Here is a 22767-nt window from a genome sequence, read left to right as displayed (position 1 = left end):
GTGGTTGAGGGTAATTGAGGCAGATGTGTTGAGGGTGAGTGAGGATGAAGTCTTGAGTGTGAGTGAGGATGACGGTGATTGAGGGTGAGGTGGTGAGGGGCTGAAGGTGAGTGAGGTAGAGGCGTTGAGGGTGAGTGAGGGAGAGGTGTTGAGAGTGAGGGTGATTGAGAGTTTGAGGGTGCGGTGTTGAGGGTGAGTGAGGGTGAGTGAGGGTGAGGTGTTGATGGTGATTGAAGGTGGGTGAGGGTGATGGTGATGTGTTGAGGGTGAGTGAGGGTGAGGTGTTGAGGGAGAGTGAGGGTGAGGTGTTGAGGGTGAGTGAGTGTAATTGAGGGTGGGTGATGAGTTGAGGCTGAGTGAGTGTGAGTGAGGGTGTGATTGGCAAATGTGAGTGTTTTTCATGTGTGAATAGTTATTTTAATGTGAAGTGTGTTTGTGTTTTTGTATGTTGTTGTTGTAGAATGATGCTGTTGTGGTGGTGTAGAGTGATGTTGGTGTGTTGATGAGTGATGTTAGTGTGGTGCTTCCTAATGCTGTTGTTGTGATGTGTTGATGATGAGTTGTGGTTTGTTAGTGTTCAACTATTACCACCACAGCATAACTCATCCCAACAACAGTTGCAATTCTCACAACAACCTAATTTGTGATGTCCACCAATGCAACACGCAGCAATACCACCTTTTTATTCGGCCCCCCCACAGTAACATTGAGCAACAACACAGCATAACTCGGCACCAGCACAGGCGTATTTAGCACAACAACAGTCTCATTCATACATACTACTGTAGTGCGTGCAAGCTACAAAGTATGTGAATTTTGTATATGTGTTTGTAATGTCAAATGGATAGGCTGAATGTTGTATGTGGGTGTGACTATGTTGTATAAATTGAGTGTATTACTTACAATTTGCCTTTTGTATAGCAAAAAATACCATAGAAGTTGTAAAATTTGTATCCCACACTTTTTTATTTATTTAAAAAAAAAACAAATATTTATTGTTTAACTTTGTACAAAAATAAGATATCCTGGCAACATGCAAAATTTAGTCAGAACATATTTCATCTTCTTTTTCTTGCAGAATCTTTATGATTTGGCCATTACAAAAGACAACTTCAAAAGTTTGTGGCAAAAAATGGACAAGGGCATCTCCGATGTTGTCAACTTCCTCATCTAACATAAACCATTTAATTAAGATCTGGTTTTCGATGGGCATAGATTGATATTCGTCTGTGTTTGTCACTTTTATTGTGATAATACTATTTTGCTCTGTAGAGCTTTCAACACCATAAATTAGAATGTCCATCTTTTCCTCTGGTGGGGCTGTTACCTGTTGAGAGAAAACAAAAGCAACAATTAGTTTTTAAATTTGTATACTTTATGTTTTGTGTAAGGCCTATAGTGGGTGAAAGGAACAGAGTGGTTGAAAGTGCCAGATTGGGTGAAATGGACTGAGTAGGTGAAAGGGTCCCTGTTGTTGATAGGGTTTGAGTGGGTGATAGGTCGAGAGTGGGTGATAGGTCTAGAGTGGGTGATAAGTCTAGAGTGGGTGATAAGTCTAGAGTGGGTGATAAGTCTAGAGTGGGTGATAGGCCTAGAGTGTGTGAAAGGGCCAGAGTTGTTGAAAGGTCCCGAGTGGGTGAAAGTTCCCGAGTGGGTGAAAGCTCCCGAGTGGGTGAAAGGTCCCAAGTGGGTGAAATGTAAAAGGTCCAGAGTGGGTGCAAGGGGCAGAGTGGGTGAAAGGGCAAGACTGGGTGAAAGTCCAAGAGTGGCTGAGAAGAGATAATTGACAAAAGTTTTGTTTGTTGTGCTTACCTCCATTTTGCTATGGCGCGTTGTATTCAATATTTTTTGGCAATTGAATTCATGTACAGTGACGTGAGTCAGGGTAACATATTTTCCAAGATGTATTTTAAATTGTGACGCTTCTCTCCACAGTGTCACTTTTATATCATCAGTTGCATCTTTTATTGTAATCGATTTGAGTGGGGTATCTTGCCCATTGATAAACACAGTCTTTGCATCCTCTTCCTACACAAAAAGAAAGCATTCTATTAAATAGTGACTGTAAAAACACATATTACTAGTGCCTTGTATGAAAGGCAATATAATGTATCACATTTAACGACCCAAATGAACATCCTTTCTAAAAGATTGAATTGTTTATTTGACAAAATGGCTTTGTAGAGAGTACTTGTGTTTGTAGTATACACCAAAGCACTGCCATCTTATAGTTTCCAAAAGTCATACTTGCTACTATGTGTGAAGAGTGTATAATTCTAATTTTTTTGAGTTAGTTATTGAAGTTACTAAAGGTGTAATGTGTGTGTAAGTCAACTATGCATTTTTTAAGTAGACATGATGACATGAGTGAGGGTGAGGGTGAGTTATTGAGTGTGAGGTGTTGATAGTGAGTGAGGGTGAGGAGTTGATGGTGAGTGAGGGTGAGTGAGGATGAGGTGTTACGTGAGTGTGAGGGTGAATGTAAGTGAGGGTGAGTGAGGGTGAGCGAGGGTGAGAGGGTGAGGGTGAGAGATTGAAGGTGAGTGAGGGTGAGAAGTTGAGGGTGAGTAAGGATGAGGGTGAGTGTGAGTGAGGCTGAGTGAGTGTCATTTAGGGTGAGGAGTTGAGGGTGAGAGATTGAGGGTGATTGATGTTGAGAAGTTGAGGGTGAGTAAGGATGAGGGGGAGTGTGGGTGAGTGAGGGTGAGTGATTGAGTGAGGGTGAGGTGTTGAGGGTGAGTGAGGGTGAGGCTGAGGGTGAGGCTGAGGTGTTGAGTGAGAGTGAGGTTGACTGAGGAGTTGAGGGAGAAGGGTAAAGTTTTTGAGGGGGAGGTGTTGATGGCTAGTGAGGGTGAGTTAGGGTGAGGAGTTTAGTGTGATTGAGGGTGAGTGAGATTGAGGGTGAGTGAGGCGTAAGCATTGTATAAAATAGTGACTGTAAAAACACATATTATTAGTGCGTTGTATGAATGAATGGCCATATAATGTATTATATTTAGCGACCCAAATGAACATCCTTCCTAAATGATAGCAATATTTATTGCAAAAAATGGCTTTGTAGAGAGTACTTGTATTTGTAGTATACAGCAAAGCGCTGGCATATTATAGTTTTCAAAACGCGTACTTTCTACATAGAGTGAAAGAGTGTATTTGTAGGGTGAATTAGGACTCAGGATTTCAATCTAGGAGTTAGAGTGTGGATTAGGATAGTTTATTTCTATTCTTCTTTTTGTTGTTGTATGTGTGTGTGTGTGTGTGAGGGTGAGTGAGGGTGTGTGAAGCTGAGGGTGTGTGACGGTGTGTGAGGGAAGCTTGCACTGCTGCTGTCGGTGGTGTACCTGTTCCATGTGTAAGGGAAGCTTGCACTGCTGCCGCCTGTGCTGTACCTGATCTATGTGTGAGGGAAGCTTGCACTGCTGCTGCCTGTGGTGTACCTGATCTGTGTGTGAGGGAAGCTTGCACTGCTGCTGTTGGTGCTGTACCTGTTCCATGTGTAAGGGAAGATTGCACTGCTGTTGGCTGTGCTGTACCTGCTCCGTGTGTGAGGGAAGCTTGCACTGCTGGCGCCTGTGCTGTACCTGATCTATGTGTGAGGGAAGCTTGCACTGCTGCTGTCGGTGCTGTACCTGTTCCATGTGTAAGGGAAGCTTGCACTGCTGTTGGCTGTGCTGTACCTGCTCCGTGTTTGAGTGAAGCTTGCATTGCCGTTGCCTGTGCTGTACCTGCTCCGTGTGTGATGGAAGCTTGCACTGCTGCTGCCTGTGCTGTACCTGATGTATGTGTGAGGGAAGCTTGCACTGCTGCTGTCGGTGCTGTACCTGTTCCATGTGTAAGGGAAGCTTGCACTGCTGTTGCCTGTGCTGTACCTGCTCCGTGTTTGAGTGAAGCTTGCATTGCCGTTGCCTGTGCTATACCTGCTCCGTGTGTGATGGAAGCTTGCACTGCTGCTGTCGGTGCTGTACCTGTTGCATGTGTAAGGGAAGCTTGCACTGCTGCCGCCTGTGCTGTACCTGATCTATGTGTGAGGGAAGCTTGCACTGCTGCTGCCTGTGCTGTACCTGCTCTGTGTGTGAGGGAAGCTTGCACTGCTGCCGCCTGTGCTGTACCTGATCTATGTGTGAGGGAAGATTGCACTGCTGCTGTCGGTGCTGTACCTGTTCCATGTGTAAGGGAAGCTTGCACTGCTGTTGCCTGTGCTGTACCTGCTCCGTGTTTGAGTGAAGCTTGCATTGCCGTTGCCTGTGCTGTACCAGCTCCATGTGTGATGGAAGATTGTGAGATCTGGCATAACGGAAGGATTGGTAGTGCGTGCACCGCTGCTTGGGGTATCTGCGAGATTTGTGTAAGTAAATGGAGAGGGGGGTGAGAGTTGGAAGAGAGAGTGAAACAGGCAGAAACGTGGAGAGTTAGAAGAAAGAGCGAAGGAATCTAAGCTGCGAGATGTGGCATAACCGAAGGATTGGTAGTGCGTGCACCGCTGCTTGGGGTATCTGCGAGATTTGTGTAAGTAAATGGAGAGGGGGGTGAGAGTTAAAAGAGAGAGTGAAACAGGCAGAAACGTGTAGAGTTAGAAGAAAGAGCGAAGGAATCTAAGCTGCGAGATGTGGCATAACAGAAGGATTGGTAGTGCGTGCACCGCTGCTTGTGGTATCTGCGAGATTTGTGTAAGTAAATTGAGCGGGGGGTGAGAGTTGGAAGAGAGAGTGAAACAGGCAGAAACGTGGAGAGTTAGAAGAAAGAGCGAAGGAATCTAAGCTGCGAGATGTGTCATAACAGAAGGATTGGTAGTGCGTGCACCGCTGCTTGGGGTATCTGCGAGATTTGTGTAAGTAAATGGAGAGGGGGTTGAGAGTTGAAAGAGAGAGTGAAACAGTCAGAAACGTGGAGAGTTAGAAGAAAGAGTGAAGGAATCTAAGCTGCGAGATGTGGCATAACAGAAGGATTGGTAGTGCGTGCACCGCTGCTTGTGGTATCTGCGAGATTTGTGTAAGTAAATGGAGAGGGGGTTGAGAGTTGGAAGAGAGAGTGAAACAGGCAGAAACGTGGAGAGTTAGAAGAAAGAGCGAAGGAATCTAAGCTGCGAGATGTGGCATAACAGAAGGATTGGTAGTGCGTACACCGCTGCTTGGGTGTACTGTGTGTGTAAGGCAAGTATGCATTTTTTTAGTACATATGATGACATGAGTGAGGGTGAGGGTGAGGGTGAGGGTGAGTGATTGAGGGTGAGGTGTTGAGGGTGAGTGAGGGTTAGGGTGAGTGAGGGTGGGGTTGAGGGTGAGTGAGGATGAGTGAGGATGAGGTGTTATGTGAGGGTGAGTGTGAGTGAGGCTGAGTTAGGGTGAGGTGTTTAGGGTGAGTGAGAGTGAGGGAGTGTTGAGGGTGAGAGATTGAGGGTGAAAAGTTGAGGGTGAGTAAGGATGAGTGTGAGTGTGGGTGAGTAAGGGTGATTGAGTGAGGGTGAGTTGTTGAGGGTGAGGCTGAGGTGTTGAGGTGTTGAGTGAGAGTGAGGGTGACTGAGGAGTTGAGGGAGAAGTGTAGACTTTTTGAGGGGGAGGTGTTGAGGGCTAGTGAGGGTGAGTGAGGGTGAGTGAGTGGGAGGTGTTGAGGGTGATTGAGGGTGAGTGAGATTGAGGGTGAGTGAGGCATTAAGGGGGAATTGTTGAGGGTGAGGTGTTGAGGGTGAGTGAGGGTGAGGTGTTGAGGGTGAGTGAGGGTGAGAAGTTGAGGGTGAGTAAGGATGAGGGTGAGTGAGGGTGAGTGATTGATGTTGAGGGTGAGGCTGAGGTGTTGAAGTGTTGAGTGAGAGTGAGGGTGAGTGAGTAGTTGAGGGAGAAGTGTAGAGTTTTTGAGTGTGAGGTGTTGAGGGCTAGTGAGGGTGATTGAGGGTGAGTGAGGAGGAGGTGTTGAGGGTGATTGATGGTGAGTGAGATTGAGGGTGAGTGAGGCATTAAGGGTGAATTGTTGAGGGTGAGGTGTTGAGGGAGAGTGAGGGTGGGGTGTTGAGGGTGAGTGAGGGTGACTGAGGGTGAGGCATTGATGTAAAGACAGTCTTTGCGTTCTTTTGGTAAACCCAAAAAGAGCAATTCTATAAAATAGTGACAGTAAAAACACATAGTAGTAGTGCGTTGTATGACTGGCAATATAATGTATTAGATTTCACGACCCAAATGAACATCCTTTCTACCATATTGCATTTTTATTTGTAAAAAAAGGCTTTGTGGAGAGTACTTGAATTTGTAGTATACCCCAAAGCACTGGCCTATTATATTTCCCAAAACTCTTACTTTCTACATAGTGTGAAAGAGTGTATAATGCAACCTTTTTTGAGCTTGTTAGTGAAGTTACTAAGGGCACGATGTAGGTAAATCCCATTTACCTATTTTGAAATACTGAATAATACCGATTTGGTATTTAAAAATCGGTAAATGGTATGTAGGTCCCAACATCTGTATTCGTACCGAATCCTTAACAATTCTTAAAATACCGAATCGGTAAATACCGAATAGGTAATGCCCATTCATTCCTATGGGCTTTGAAGCCCATAGGAATGATTAGGCATTATCGATTTGGTATTTACCGAATCGGTAATTAAAGAATTCAGAAGGGTGCAGGGGGTGTCACTTTGACACCCTCTGGCATCCCCAAAAACGGCACAGGTGCCATGTGGCAAGCATACCTGCCCTAAGAGCAGGTCTGCCTGTCACATGACATAGGTGTGCTATTTAGACTTGCAATTTAAAAAAGTAAAAAATACATAAGATATGTCATTTACAATACTAATAAGTCCAACTTTTCAAATGCGAGACAATATTTTTTTTTAGTTGACATGATGACATGTTTGTGTTCATACTTACGGCAATTATTGTCCCTGAAACGGTCATCAGGCTTTTTAGACTTGCCCGTTTGATTTCCTTGATGGGAGAAGCCGATGGTGCAGGCGGATGCAAAATGTTGTTTGCTTGTTGGATCAGGCCATCCTCGATTGCCATTGCGGGAAATTTGGTTACTTTAGTTTGTTTTGTAATTAAAATTGTTTTGTTTTTGATAATAAAGTTTCGTATCAGTAGTCCACAGTTATTTTTCGTTTGCTCATATAAATTTTCTTGGTAACAAGTACATTTTATTGTTCCAGTTTTATCTGCTAAAGCCAAATGGAATAAAATTTTCTGCTCTTGTTTAGCATTTTTGTACGTAGTTTTCCCTGAGCAGTTGATGACATTAACTCTTATTGGTTTCTGGTATGGTTTGTTGTCATCGGTATTAATGTTCATAATTTCTTCAATAGACATCATCTGAAATAGAAAATGTGACATAACATGTTAAATACAAACCCATATTGCTTTATGATCACTGTAATAGCATTCTAAAGTACCATAGTTGTGTAGTTGGACATTTGTATATATATGATCTAAAATGGATTGGTAGTTAGTTGTGTAACTGTTAATGAGTTGTTGACATTGTAATTGCGTTTCAAAGAATCCAAGTAATTGCTTGCTGTTTGCATTTTGTTGAGATACATCCACATTGAAATCCCCTATAATAATGAATTTGTGTGTGGGGTAAAAATCCGTAATATTTGTGATGAAATCAAAAAGAGAAGTTATACTTTTTAGGGGTGGTTTGTATAAAATAATAATAAGGTAATCTGTGTTATCAATCTGTAGAGTAAAATGTAAAATGTCAATCCCTTCAAGTGTCTCATAAATAGGCAATATAAATAAATCTTTTTTGTAGTACATAATCATTCCATGGTTTGTGTTGTATGTATGAAATTTATCAAATATAATGTGATGATATTGTTCTATCGTGAAATCATTAGCTGTAGCATTTCTTGTAGTGTTGATCTCAGTTAAGCAAATAATGTCTGCTTGTAATATATTCCTATCCGCTACCATAGATGAAAAAATTTTCTGTAGTGATCTGATATTGTGTGCAATGATATTGAAATGTGCACTGTATGTATGTAACTGTGGGATATGTATTTCAAGTGGCATTTCTGTCCTTAATCTGTGCATTTCCTCATTAACTTGTGGATGTACTACAATTTTACGTTCATCAAAATTGTGTACATATACATTTTGTATTGATTTTGCCCTGCTAATAGCAACATAATGCAAATGATGAATCTTGCTGTTATTAAAGTGTATATAAAGTGGTTCGAGAGTTGCACCTTGTGTGCGATGTATAGTGCGTGCTGATGCTTGGCGTAAAGAAAATTGCTTGCGTATAATGGTAATACATTTTTTAGTGTATTGGAAATGTCTAGCTATAGCATGTATTGGTGTCCATGTATTTTGTATTTGTGAATGAAATAAGTGTTTATATTGTTGTCTGGTTGTTTGTCCTATAGTGGGATTGTCAAATAACAACCAAACGATAATAGGTGTATTGTTAATCAATTCAACTAATTGTACAACACCAGTTGCGCCATTTGTTAAACCATCATTGACATCCACATTGCAACTTAAATCATAACGAAGTTGTAAGGCAATGTGTAATGTATGTGAAAGGCCCATTGTTTTCTGTGGATCTTTGGGCAGTTGCTTAAGAATCGTTTTTTTCACATTTTCAGACAAATCTGAACTGACGGTATCGCTTGCTACTGTTATGTAGACTGGATAATCTTTGCAATGTTGTTCTAAAACCTTTTGGTTAATTTCATTAACTTCTAGATTAGTTGACATGATATATGGAATTGTTTCTAATAAAGTCTCATCAGGTTGTATTTCCCTTTGCTTAATTTGTGAAATATCTTCTTCAGTATGCTTGCCTTCTCTCAATCGGTTTAGTAATTCAGCAAATTGTAGATCTTCTTTTTGGCGCATAATTTTTGTTAATTCAAAAATTTTAAAATGTTCTTTCCATAAGTTAGCACTTAAAGGACCATACATTTGTGTAGAATCCTGAAAAATGTATCTGTCAAATACAGGTTTTAATTGGTAAAAGTCACCAATGGCTAAAATAGAAATTCCTCCAAATGGTTCATTAGATGATTTAATTTCTTGAAGCCTGTTATGTATAAAATTCAACATATTGTGTCCTACCATTGAAATTTCATCAATAATAACAACTCTAACATGCATCATTTCCATTTGTAGAGCAGTTCTATGTTCATGACTCAGTTGTTTATAAGTCAAACTTTGCGACACAGGTATTTTGAAAGTGCTATGCAGTGTTTTTCCATTAATATTATGGGCAGCCTTTCCTGTTGGAGCAGTAAGTAAGATATAAACATTATCTGGATTTTCACCGGCCTTAGTGTTATAATAGCGTAGTAAAGTTTGATATAGTGCAGATATTACAAAACTTTTCCCAACACCAGCCCCTCCAGTGCAAAAAGTATAGCATGGAGTGCTTGTAGTTTTAAACCAATGCAAGTGATGGTAAACAAATTTAAGTTGTTCTTCCGTTAAGTTTTGCATAAGTTGTTGGTATTTTTCATTGGGTAAAATAACGTTAGTTGAGCTTTGTTCTTCAGTTGTAGTTCTAATTCCTAAATCTAGAGCCAAATCATATCTATTATTATGTTCTGGATTTTGGTCTTCTGTCTGTATATTAACAGTTGGTGATAGAGGAGGTGAAATTACATTTTCATGACACTGTTCATGAATAATGTTTGTAACTTCGCCATGCTGTTTGTTATAGATTTTTAGTTGTGTGTCAACAAATGATTTAACTTCCAGATACCTCTCATAGTAAGTTTCCTTGTTGATTAGTATTTTTTCTTCTTCCCTCCATGGATAGTGCAACATTAATATTTCTCTATAATACTCTTCTGGTTCATTATTTTTGCTAAATCTGCAAAAGCGTATTATTTTCCCTTGTCTGCGCTTATTTAAAGCATAATCATAATTCTGTTTCTTTTGTTGTTTATTTCCGTGACTACATTCTATTTCTAATTCTTCCTCATCTGAGCTGTAAAAGTTTTGTTCTGCAAGTAAATCTTCGCAATCATTTATTTCTTTCCCATGTGTTTTTTTCTTCACATAGTTGAAATTAGCCGCATAGTCTGCTAACGTGCACATCTCTAATGATTGTGGCCGTTTGCAGTACTTAATAATAATATTTTCACATTGAATGTCAGTTGAATTTTCGGGCAAGTTATTAATAGTTTCGATATCGCGCATTAAATAAGTTCTTTTCTCTGGACGGCTAGTATTAATAAATACAAATGATCGTGAGCTTTTCCGCAATGGTATTTGAAGAATTAGATATGCTGCTTCTTGAGCACTAATTTCTGTGCAGTTGAGGAATTTGTTTCCTATGTGTTTAAGTTGATCTTTGATATTACTATTGCTTGTTACCTCTTTAGCAGCTTGCGCTAGAAGTTTGCTAATTCCTCTTTGCGATTTACTGATATATGAGATAATATAGACTGCACAAGCATAAGGGTCTAGTATAAACTGCAAGTCTATGTTTGCTCGCCAAGCTTCTAAAAGAGTACTATTGTAGTTATTGATGAAGCATTCGCCTGGTGTTCTTTTTAAAAAAATAGTTGTTTTTTGTAAGCTAGTTTGTATAGAAGTAATATATTCTTTATCATCCATTTTAATGAACTCTAAAAATTCCTCAAAAGAAAGTGTATTAAAAGTAGTATTATTCATAGCTTCATGTATTATTTTCATATTATCTTGCCATTGCTTATTTGTCTCCTCAAGTGTTAATGGCTCTAATATGAGCGTTCTTGACATTGGATATTTGGGATATTGATATTTGCATGTCCGTTGCTGTTTACGTCTGCAATTTTTGGTGTGACCATGCCTTTGTAGATTTATTAACGGTTGTAAAACAGGGTTCTCAGACTTATGACAAGTGATATATTTGTCAATAAAGCTATTGACTTCTTCGACTGGTGAAACACCATACAATGGTGCTTTGTTTACCCAGAGTAATGCATGTATATGTGGAGAACCTCTTTGTTGGAATTCGACTCTGTAAAAGTAGTCTACTATTTCCCCAATTGGATTAGTGCCATTCAGCAAAACACAATTAAAGAATTTCCTAACTTGATAGTCAAACTGTCTTGCACATGTTATTGGATCTTCTTGTATTAATTTACTTTTAGTTTCCCAAGACATGTTTAAGAATTCTTCCTCTGTACATTCCTTTAAGTTTCTAACTCTCAATAGTATATTTATTAAATGGTGCCATTTTGTTTCAGCAGCAGATAAAGTCAAAAAGAAAGTGGGTATGCCAAGTTGCCTTATCATTGCAAAAATATCTTTTTTGCAACCTTCCCAATATGGAGGTGAACTGCGTATAGTTTTTAATACTTTGTACCCCTCATTAAACTGAAAAACATTGGCAATATTACATTTAATGTCTTTAGCAGTTATTTTATTTCCATCTGTAAAATGTTTTCTGATGGAAATGTTGATTTTACCATGGATCTGCTTAATATGTAATTTCTTCAGTTTAAAAAACATATTACTAATAGATTTAGCGACTCTTCTATCATAACTCCTTAACTCTGCTTGGCAAATAGTACTATAATGTACCGGTATGTGTCTTTCCTTATTGTTAGGCCTTCGTTCACCACAAAAAATAGTAGGGAAAGCCAAAAACTCTGAATCTTTATCCTCATATAAACCTCTTGGCGTGTTATGTTCAGCTGGAGCGAAACTTAACACATTCAGCGAATTACTAGTAATAGTTTCATTTGTTAACATAGTATCCAAATTCCCAGCTTCTATGTTGTCAGAACTATCAGATGAATTGTTTGTCTCAGAAGTCTCATTGTGAGATTCTATTTCTGGAGGTATATACTCCCAGTCAGGGTTAATCGTAACACCATATTCATTAAACATTGTACTATTTTTAGCTAGCCAAGTAGCTGCCTTTTTTTACTGTATTTGGTCTAATATTCTCATAATGTGTATATGATTTATAGATTAATTTCCTTTTTAATTTCACTGGGATTGTCATGGCGTCATTAATTTGCCTTGGTAAAATTGTAACAGTTGTCATAACATCTGCAGGTACATTAACTACTGCACCTGATAATGATTTTTGAAAACCGCGTGGCAGACTCCGAATTTGTAAGAATGGTATCCTAGGTGAAACTAATCTTTCTTCTAAATCATATAATTCTAATTCAACTGGTACATTTGGGAAGCCCATGCCATTTACAATAGAACATGGTGGTATTTTGTTTTTGCGAATGTAATAATAGCAAGTCTTACAAATAAAATTGGTTTTCTTGTTACTAATGTTACACTTGTTGAAAATTTCAGATTGGCTAACACTGCGTATATTTAGCAACGTTTGTTTATGCCACAGTTGATTGCAAAGAGTACAAATGTACTCTGGGCCATGCAATATTTCCCGGTGGAATTTGCGAATGATTGTATGGATTTGTTTACCTCGTTTCTGTCTTTGGCCCTGCGTGAAGATGGGGATGTTATTATCAGTAGCACTTAGTTGACTGTTGGTAATGTCTTCTTCAGCTGTATTAACTTTTTTTCTTTGTACAACTTTAGTTGGACATGTACTTGAATCCCTTTTTCTTTTCCGAGACTGTTTATTTGTTCCCTGTATAGCTTTACTATTACCTGGTAATTGTGCTAAATGATTACTATTGCTATTCCCTCCCTTACTTTTATTCAGTAAATCATCAGAAGACATTGATGTTGATGTTATCGTCTGATTAGGAGTACATTCAGTAGTATGTACCCAAATTTTTCTTTCTTGCGGTAGGTGACTATTTTTTTTATGCACAGTAAGTGCTTTTGTAAAGGATTTCCTTTGAATGACTTTTATATCTATTGGTGTTAATTCAAATTGGACACATTGCTCAGCCTGATGTGTAAAGTTATATGCTAGTTTCATAACATATTGAATTAGGCCTTCAAACGAATTAAATGCAATTGTAACACATGTTCCGTTTGAATGAGGCATGCCTTCATGGTCCCTACTATGTGAATCAAATACAAAGTATGATTGCATATGTTTGAAAATAGCTATTACATAAACATTCATACAAAGTAGAACACCACAGTGCTTATTAATAGTAACATTTAATGCTGTGCTAATATCTGGGTAGGCTTTATCAAAACGTTTAAGGACATCACCGTAGTAAGCATTCCGTAGCAAAAGTGAATATATCTCTTGATTGTGGTCTATATACCTTGGCAGGTCATCTGGATGCATAAGTGTTTCGTTGTTAATAGAATGCATTTGGAGATATAAAGCGTCCCCACGGTCCATTATATAATGCAGATCATTAGAGTTCCAAGTAGTTACTGGCTTGCATAAATTGTGCAAGACAGCAAAAGCACTATTTGGTAAGCATTGCTTACCTTGTGATTTGCTATTAAATTTGCTATTCCCTTGATGGTAACTTGCTTTCAAGCATCTCTGCATCTTATAAGTTATACTGAAATGTTGTTATCAACAAATGTAAATTAAGAAGGTTTGTGAACTAACAAATATTTTTGGGGACTGTAAGGTCTGAACTTTTAACAAATTTTAAACTAAGTGGCAAAGTAGTATTTACCTTAACTTCTGTTTCTTTTGTTGTTGTTTTAATAATCTGAAAGGAGAAAAAAAATACATAATGTTTAGAAGAGATTTTTTCGAATTTTTCCCATAAAGGGCACATTAGCATGTAAATAGTCTTTTAAAGACCTGTTAAGAGCTCTAGTGCTGCTGTGAGTGTATGCGCCACGGGTGGCACACAGGCAGGGTGAGATGATAGAGGGAGAGAGCGTGGGTGAGTGGCGTTGCGTGGGTGAGTGGCGTTGCGTGGGTGAATGTCGTTGCGTGTGTGAGTGGCGTTGCGTTGCGTGGGTGAGTGGCGTTGCGTGGGTGAGTGGCGTTGCGTGGGTGAGTGGCGTTGCGTGGGTGAGTGGCGTTGCGTGGGTGAGTGGCGTTGCGTGTGTGAGTGGCGTTGCGTGGCTGAGTGGCGTTGCGTGGCTGAGTGGCGTTGCGTGGCTGAGTGGCGTTGCGTGGCTGAGTGGCGTTGCGTGGGTGAGTGGCGTTGCGTGGGTGAGTGGCGTTGCGTGGGTGAGTGGCGTTGCATGGGTGAGTGGCGTTGCGTGGGTGAGTGGCGTTGCGTGGCTGAGTGGCGTTGCGTGGCTGAGTGGCGTTGCGTGGCTGAGTGGCGTTGCGTGGCTGAGTGGCATTGCGTGGGTGAGTGGCGTTGCGTGGGTGCGTGGCGTTGCGTGTGTGAGTGGCGTTGCGTATGTGATTGGCGTGTGTGAGTGGCGTTGCGTGGCTGAGTGGCGTTGCGTGGCTGAGTGGCGTTGCGTGGGTGAGTGGCGTTGCGTGGGTGAGTGGCGTTGCGTGGGTGAGTGGCGTTGCGTGGGTGAGTGGCGTTGCGTGGGTGAGTGGCGTTGCGTGGGTGAGTGGCGTTGCATGTGTGAGTGGCGTTGCGTTGCGTGGGTGATTGGCGTTGCGTGGGTGAGTGGCGTTGCGTGGGTGAGTGGCGTTGCGTGGGTGAGTGGCGTTGCGTGGGTGAGTGGCGTTGCGTGGGTGAGTGGCGTTGCGTGGGTGAGTGGCGTTGCATGTGTGAGTGGCGTTGCGTTGCGTGGGTGATTGGCGTTGCGTGGGTGAGTGGCGTTGCGTGGGTGAGTGGCGTTGCGTGGGTGAGTGGCGTTGAGTGGGTGAGTGGCGTTGCGTGGGTGAGTGGCGTTGCGTGGGTGAGTGGCGTTGCGTGGGTGAGTGGCGTTGCGTGGGTGAGTGGCGTTGCGTGGCTGAGTGGCGTTGCGTGGCTGAGTGGCGTTGCGTGGCTGAGTGGCGTTGCGTGGCTGAGTGGCGTTGCGTGGCTGAGTGGCGTTGCGTGGCTGAGTGGCGTTGCGTGGCTGAGTGGCGTTGCGTGAGTGGCGTTGCGTGGCTGAGTGGCGTTGCGTGGCTGAGTGGCGTTGCATGGGTGAGTGGCGTTGCGTGGGTGAGTGGCGTTGCGTGGGTGAGTGGCGTTGCGTGGGTGAGTGGCGTTGCATGGGTGAGTGGCGTTGCGTGGGTGAGTGGCGTTGCGTGGGTGAGTGGCGTTGCGTGTGTGAGTGGCGTTGCGTTGCGTGGGTGATTGGCGTTGCGTGGGTGAGTGGCGTTGCGTGGGTGAGTGGCGTTGCGTGGGTGAGTGGCGTTGCGTGGGTGAGTGGCGTTGCGTGTGTGAGTGGCGTTGCGTGGCTGAGTGGCGTTGCGTGGCTGAGTGGCGTTGCGTGGCAGAGTGGCGTTGCGTGGCAGAGTGGCGTTGCGTGGCTGAGTGGCGTTGCGTGTGTGCGTGGCGTTGCGTGTGTGAGTGGCGTGTGTGAGTGGCATTGCGTGGCTGAGTGGCGTTGCGTGGCTGAGTGGCGTTGCGTGGGTGAGTGGCGTTGCGTGGGTGAGTGGCGTTGCGTGGGTGAGTGGCGTTGCGTGGGTGAGTGGCGTTGCGTGGGTGAGTGGCGTTGCGTGTGTGAGTGGCGTTGCGTGTGTGAGTGGCGTTGCGTGTGTGAGTGGCGTTGCGTGCGTGAGTGGCGTTGCGTGGCTGAGTGGCGTTGCGTGGCTGAGTGAAACAGGCAGAAACGTAAATGGAGAGGGGGGTGAGAGTTAAAAGAGAGAGTGAAACAGGCAGAAACGTGGAGAGTTAAAAGAAAGAGCGAATGAATCTAAGCTGCGAGATGTGGCATAACAGAAGGATTTGTAGTGCGTGCACCGCTGCTTGGGGTATCTGCGAGATTTGTGTAAGTAAATGGAGAGGGGGGTGAGAGTTGGAAGAGAGAGTGAAACAGGCAGAAACGTGGAGAGTTAAAAGAAAGAGGGAATGAATCTAAGCAGCGAGATGTGGCATAACAGAAGGATTGGTAGTGCGTGCACCGCTGCTTGGGGTATCTGCGAGATTTGTGTAAGTAAATGGAGAGGGGGGTGAGAGTTAAAAGAGAGAGTGAAACAGGCAGAAACGTGGAGAGTTAGAAGAAAGAGCGAAGGAATGTAAGCTGCGAGATGTGGCATAACAGAAGGATTGGTAGTGCGTGCACCGCTGCTTGGGGTATCTGCGAGATTTGTGTAAGTAAATGGAGAGGGGGGTGAGAGTTAAAAGAGAGAGTGAAACAGGCAGAAACGTGGAGAGTTAGAAGAAAGAGCGAAGAAATGTATGCTGCGAGATGTGGCATAACAGAAGGATTGGTAGTGCGTGCACCGCTGCTTGGGGTATCTGCGAGATTTGTGTAAGTAAATGGAGAGGGGGGTGAGAGTTAAAAGAGAGAGTGAAACAGGCAGAAACGTGGAGAGTTAGAAGAAAGAGCGAAGGAATGTAAGCTGCGAAATGTGGCATAACAGAAGGATTGGTAGTGCGTGCACCGCTGCTTGGGGTATCTGCGAGATTTGTGTAAGTAAATGGAGAGGGGGGTGAGAGTTGGAAGAGAGAGTGAAACAGGCAGAAACGTGGAGAGTTAAAAGAAAGAGGGAATGAATCTAAGCTGCGAGATGTGGCATAACAGAAGGATTGGTACTGCGTGCACCGCTGCTTGGGGTATCTGCGAGATTTGTGTAAGTAAATGGAGAGGGGGGTGAGAGTTGGAAGAGAGAGTGAAACAGGCAGAAACGTGGAGAGTTAAAAGAAAGAGGGAATGAATCTAAGCTGCGAGACGGAGAGGGAGGGAGAGAGGAGGAAAAAGAGAGGGGGAGTGAGACAGAGGGAGGAACACAGTTAGAGTGAGACAGAGGAAGACAGGAGAGAGGGAGGGCGAGCTATAGAGAGGGAGAGAGAGCTATAGAGATGTAGGGAGACCGCGAGAGAAAGAGAGCGATAAAATTATGTGTATGCCGGGAGGGCTCAGTGCACGAAGCCTTCGGCTGCAGGGTCCTGTGATTAACTTCATGGTCAGTTTTATGTTGTTGCTGTCGCCCCGACCCTTAACCACTAACCCTGCCCCCACCGACGCGGTCCTTGGACACAAAGTAAACAGTAAATTATTCACCTGCGAGAAAGCTTGTGAGTAGCCATGTAATAGAGGGTGTGGGCGAAAGTCCCCTTGATCGTGTGTATGAAAAGTTTGTTGTGGTGTGGCGAAGTGTTGCGAACGGATTATGACTGTACTATTCCCCCTAATGTTCCAATGTGCCTGTGAATAGTGTATTAAGTGTAAGGTCAAGTTTTATTTTGGGTAGGCAGCTAATCCTGGCTAATGTGTTATTGGATGTGTGATTGTGAAAATGTAATACTAGTAGTTGTACGAGCGGCTGTTTCCGTGTGTCAGCTTGTAACTTGGATTACTAACTGTGCAAGTAAAGCTGCGAATGAATGCATTCTGCGTAAATGTTGTAAAGTGTTGCCTGTTTACGTGCAAATTAATGTGCAATTAGAAGTTCTGACTGAAAGTTTGGTGCTGTAGTGGCGAAGTGCTATGATGTTACATTGCGTAGGAGTTGCACGTGCTGTATAAGGGTGGCAGTCAGTGTTTTGCCTAATGTGACAGGCTGTGTGTGATTAGTGTAAGATGCAGTGTTTTGCCTAATGTGACAGGGTGTGTGTGATTAGTGTGCTATAGAGAGGGAGGGAGACGAAGAGAGAAAGAGAGCGAGAAAATTATGTGTATGCCGGGAGGGCTCAGTGGACGAAGCCTTCGGCTGCAGGGTCCTGTGATTAACCTCATGGCCAGTTTTATGTTGTTGCTGTAGCCCCGACCCTTAACCACTGACCCTGCCCCCACCGATGCGGTCCTTGGACACAAAGTAAACATTAAATTTGTCCCCTGAGAGAAAGATTGTGAGTAGCCATGTAATAGATGGTGTGTGTGAAAGTGCCCTTGTTCGTGTAATGTGTGTATGAAAATTTTGTTGTGGTGTGGCGAAGTGTTGCGAACGGTTTATGGCTGTACTATTCTCCCGAATGATACAATGTGCCTGGGAATAGTGTAGTAACTGTAAAGTGAAGTGTTTATTTTTGTAGGCCGCAAATCCTGGCTAATGTGTTATTGGGTGCGTGTTTGTGGAAAGGTAATACTAGTAGTTGTACGAGCGGATGTTTTCGTGTGTCAGCTAGTAACTTGGATTACTTAATGTGTGCCAGTAAAGCTGCGGGTGAATGTTGTAAAGTGTAGCCTGTTTGCGTGCAAATAAATGTGCAATTTGAAGTTGTTCCTAAAAGTTTGGTGCAAAGGGGAGACAAATGGAGAGTTATATACAAAGACAGAGAGGAAGGGAAAGTTAGGGAAAGGAAGGGAAATGGAGGGAGAGGAAGAGAAAGGGAGTGAGATGCAGGGTGATAGGGAGGGAGACGGAGAGGGAGGGAGAGAGGAGGAAAAAGAGAGGGGGAGTGAGACAGAGGGAGGAACACAGTTAGAGTGAGACAGAGGAAGACAGGAGAGAGGGAGGGGGAGCTATAGAGAGGGAGAGAGAGCTATAGAGATGTAGGGAGACCGCGAGAGAAAGAGAGCGAGAAAATTATGTGTATGCCGGGAGGGCTCAGTGCACGAAGCCTTCGGCTGCAGGGTCCTGTGATTAACCTCATGGTCAGTTTTATGTTGTTGCTGTCGCCCCGACCCTTAACCACTAACCCTGCCCCCACCGACGCGGTCCTTGGACACAAAGTAAACAGTAAATTATTCACCTGCGAGAAAGCTTGTGAGTAGCCATGTAATAGAGGGTGTGGGCGAAAGTCCCCTTGATCGTGTGTATGAAAAGTTTGTTGTGGTGTGGCGAAGTGTTGCGAACGGATTATGACTGTACTATTCCCCCTAATGTTCCAATGTGCCTGTGAATAGTGTATTAAGTGTAAGGTCAATTTTTTTTTTGGGTAGGCAGCTAATCCTGGCTAATGTGTTATTGGATGTGTGATTGTGAAAATGTAATACTAGTAGTTGTACGAGCGGCTGTTTCCGTGTGTCAGCTTGTAACTTGGATTACTAACTGTGCAAGTAAAGCTGCGAATGAATGCATTTTGCGTAAATGTTGTAAAGTGTTGCCTGTTTACGTGCAAATTAATGTGCAATTAGAAGTTCTGACTGAAAGTTTGGTGCTGTAGTGGCGAAGTGCTATGATGTTACATTGCGTAGGATTTGCACGTGCTGTATAAGGGTGGCAGTCAGTGTTTTGCCTAATGTGACAGGCTGTGTGTGATTAGTGTAAGATGCAGTGTTTTGCCTAATGTGACAGGGTGTGTGTGATTAGTGTGCTATAGAGAGGGAGGGAGACGAAGAGAGAAAGAGAGCGAGAAAATTATGTGTATGAATGGGTGTGTGTCAAACTTATGTTGTGCCTTGAATTATTGGAAGGAATGTTCTGTGTGGCGAGTCGGAGTGTTAGGAACGGAAGTAAAAATTGTGTAGAAGAGTGAACAGTTGGCTGTACTTACATGATATATGTTGGTGCGCAGTTTCTTTCCCCCTATCAAGGAAATGTTGAAAGCGTACCAATAACCTACAAGAGATAACGATAAAAAAAACAATATGTATCGGTTGGTTTAAACAAAGGTATGACCTGTTTGAGAAATTACGTAGTCCTTTGCTAAGTATTACCATAGAAAATGTAGATTTGCAAACAAACATTTCGCAGAATAATTTAACAGAGGTGCGATGTTGATATAGTAACAGTTGTAATAAACGCAAGTAAATGTATCAATACTGTCCCTTAGATGTATAGAAATAAAACTTGCATGCACTTATGTTGTAAGATTGAATGCCGTAATTTTTCAGTGGCTGTTGGTCGATAGCAGCAAGTACAGCGCCGTTCTGTAAGTCGAAGTTCTGTCCTCGCAGGTAAAAAGAGAGTATGACTTAAAGTGACCCGTCCCTCTGCTTAAATAGGGGGTAACGATGCAAGAATAAATTTTTTTTTTTTTGGTTTAAGAAAGGATCAAAGCTTTTAGTCCTTCCCTTGCCCCAAGGAAAAGTCACACTAGCTGATGTGCGCGACTTGGAAGTGTGAATGTTTGAATGTGTATGCAGATGGAGTTTCGACATTGGCGCGCCAGTAGACTTCCCTGGGCAACTCCCTTAAGGCCACATAAGATTTTGCTCGGAACTGACAAAGCAAAGGGCCTTTTTTTTTTACGTTAGTGTAATTAGACTTCAACTGTCTGCTCGAAGTTACACTTAAAAATGGCATATATAAAGCATCCAAAGTATACAAAGTTTCACTTTTAAACATACAACTCTTGTCATATACTGGCTCAAAGTTGTGGCGTTTATGTTTAGTATGAAAATACTGAAAATTGCTGCGGATGCGTCCATAAATGTGTGTGTGGCAACGTGAAAATACAGTGGGTGAATGAGAAAGATGGACGATGATTTTGTTTGGCAAAAAATAAATGTAAAGACAGGTGTGGTGCTGAACGGGTCAGAGGCCGGATGCAATATTTGCCATAAAAGTTGTGTTCTTCGTTTTATTATGAAAATCGTGAACATTGCTGCGTAAGTGGCGTGTGTGTGGCGTTGCGTGTGTGAGTGGCGTTGCGTGTGAGTGGCGTTGCGTGTGTGAGTGGCGTTGCGTGTGTGAGTGGCGTTGCGTGTGTGAGTGGCGTTGCGTGTGTGAGTGGCGTTGCGTGTGTGAGTGGGGTTGCGTGTGAGTGGCGTTGCGTGTGAGTGGCGTTGCGTGGCTGAGTGGCGTTCCTTGGGTGAGTGGCGTTGCGTGGCAGAGTGGCGTTGCGTGGGTGAGTGGCGTTGCGTGGGTGAGTGGCGTTGCGTGGGTGAGTGGCGTTGCGTGGGTAAGTGGCGTTGTGTGGGTGAGTGGCGTTGCGTGGCTGAGTGGCGTTGCGTGGCTGAGTGGCGTTGCGTGGCTGAGTGGCGTTGCGTGGCTGAGTGGCGTTGCGCGTGTGAGTGGCGTTGCGCGTGTGAGTGGCGTTGCGCGTGTGAGTGGCGTTGCGCGGCTGAGTGGCGTTGCGCGGCTGAGTGGCGTTGCGCGGCTGAGTGGCGTTGCGCGGCTGAGTGGCGTTGCGCGGCTGAGTGGCGTTGCATGGCTGAGTGGCGTTGCGTGGCTGAGTGGCGTTGCGTGGCTGAGTGGCGTTGCGTGGCTGAGTGGCGTTGCGTGGCTGAGTGGCGTTGCGTGGTTGAGTGGCGTTGCGTGGCTGAGTGGCGTTGCGTGGCGTTGCGTGTGTGAGTGGCGTTGCGTGTGTGAGTGGCGTTGCGTGGCTGAGTGGCGTTGCGTGGGTGAGTGGCGTTGCGTGTGTGAGTGGCGTTGCGTGGGTGAGTGGCGTTGCGTGGGTGGCGTTGCGTGGGTGAGTGGCGTTGCGTGGGTGAGTGGCGTTGCGTGGGTGAGTGGCGTTGCGTGGGTGAGTGGCGTTGCGTGGGTGAGTGGCGTTGCGTGGGTGCGTGGCGTTGCGTGTGTGAGTGGCGTTGCGTGTGTGATTGGCGTGTGTGAGTGGCGTTGCGTGGCTGAGTGGCGTTGCGTGGCTGAGTGGCGTTGCGTGGGTGAGTGGCGTTGCGTGGGTGAGTGGCGTTGCGTGGGTGAGTGGCGTTGCGTGGGTGAGTGGCGTTGCGTGGGTGAGTGGCGTTGCGTGTGTGAGTGGCGTTGCGTTGCGTGGGTGATTGGCGTTGCGTGGGTGAGTGGCGTTGCGTGGGTGAGTGGCGTTGCGTGTGTGAGTGGCGTTGCGTGGCTGAGTGGCGTTGCGTGGCTGAGTGGCGTTGCGTGGCTGAGTGGCGTTGCGTGGCTGAGTGGCGTTGCGTGGCTGAGTGGCGTTGCGTGGCTGAGTGGCGTTGCGTGGCTGAGTGGCGTTGCGTGGCTGAGTGGCGTTGCGTGTGTGCGTGGCGTTGCGTGTGTGAGTGGCGTTGCGTGGCTGAGTGGCGTTGCGTGGCTGAGTGGCGTTGCGTGGCTGAGTGGCGTTGCGTGGCTGAGTGGCGTTGCGTGGGTGAGTGGCGTTGCGTGGGTGAGTGGCATGCGTGGGTGAGTGGCGTTGCGTGGGTGAGTGGCGTTGCGTGTGTGAGTGGCGTTGCGTGTGTGAGTGGCGTTGCGTGTGTGAGTGGCGTTGCGTGCCTGAGTGGCGTTGCGTGGCTGAGTGGCGTTGCGTGGCTGAGTGGCGTTGCGTGGGTGAGTGGCGTTGCGTGGGTGAGTGGCGTTGCGTGGGTGAGTGGCGTTGCGTGGGTGAGTGGCGTTGCGTGGGTGAGTGGCGTTGCGTGGGTGAGTGGCGTTGCGTGGGTGAGTGGCGTTGCGGGTGAGTGGCGTTGCGTGGGTGAGTGGCGTTGCGTGGGTGAGTGGCGTTGCGTGGCTGAGTGGCGTTGCGTGGCTGAGTGGCGTTGCGTGGGTGAGTGGCGTTGCGTGGATGAGTGGCGTTGCGTGGGTGAGTGGCGTTGCGTGGCTGAGTGGCGTTGCGTGGCTGAGTGGCGTTGCGTGGCTGAGTGGCGTTGCGTGGGTGAGTGGCGTTGCGTGTGTGAGTGGCGTTGCATGGGTGAGTGGCGTTGCGTGGGTGAGTGGCGTTGCGTGGGTGAGTGGCGTTGCGTGGGTGAGTGGCGTTGCGTGGGTGAGTGGCGTTGCGTGGGTGAGTGGCGTTGCGTGGGTGAGTGGCGTTGCATGGGTGAGTGGCGTTGCGTGGCTGAGTGGCGTTGCGTGGCTGAGTGGCGTTGCGTGGCTGAGTGGCGTTGCGTGGCTGAGTGGCGTTGCGTGTGTGAGTGGCGTTGCGTGGGTGAGTGGGGTTGCGTGGGTGAGTGGCGTTGCGTGGGTGAGTGGCGTTGCGTGGGTGAGTGGCGTAGCGTTGCGTGGGTGAGTGGCGTAGCGTTGCGTGGGTGATTGGCGTTGCGTGGATGAGTGGCGTTGCGTGGGTGAGTGGCGTTGCGTGTGTGAGTGGCGTTGCGTGGCTGAGTGGCGTTGCGTGGCTGAGTGGCGTTGCGTGGCTGAGTGGCGTTGCGTGGCTGAGTGGCG

At 45.1% G+C, this 22767-nt stretch overlaps 1 protein-coding gene and 1 long non-coding RNA gene across 2 annotated transcripts; both read right to left on the bottom strand.

Annotated features, from left to right (window-relative positions):
• Positions 1-1042: 1042 nt before the first annotated feature.
• LOC144798139 (uncharacterized) lies at positions 1043-6989 on the bottom strand. The gene is made up of 3 exons (XM_078668892.1): positions 6855-6989; positions 1813-2028; positions 1043-1327 (listed from the first exon to the last, which is right to left on the bottom strand). Exons 1-3 carry the CDS (start codon positions 6987-6989, stop codon positions 1043-1045), a joined length of 636 nt encoding a protein of 211 aa, XP_078525018.1.
• Positions 6990-6993: 4 nt separating this feature from the next.
• Positions 6994-19409, bottom strand: LOC144798364 (uncharacterized). Its single transcript, XR_013603523.1, has 3 exons — positions 19271-19409; positions 13496-13531; positions 6994-7292 (listed from the first exon to the last, which is right to left on the bottom strand). It is a non-coding gene; the product is annotated as an uncharacterized LOC144798364 (long non-coding RNA).
• Between the last annotated feature and the right edge of the window lie 3358 nt (positions 19410-22767).

Source organism: Lissotriton helveticus, chromosome 12 (assembly GCF_964261635.1).
Source record: "Lissotriton helveticus chromosome 12, aLisHel1.1, whole genome shotgun sequence".
NCBI classification, from domain to species: Eukaryota; Metazoa; Chordata; class Amphibia; order Caudata; family Salamandridae; genus Lissotriton; species Lissotriton helveticus.
This window is presented reverse-complemented; position numbering and strand designations above follow the sequence as displayed.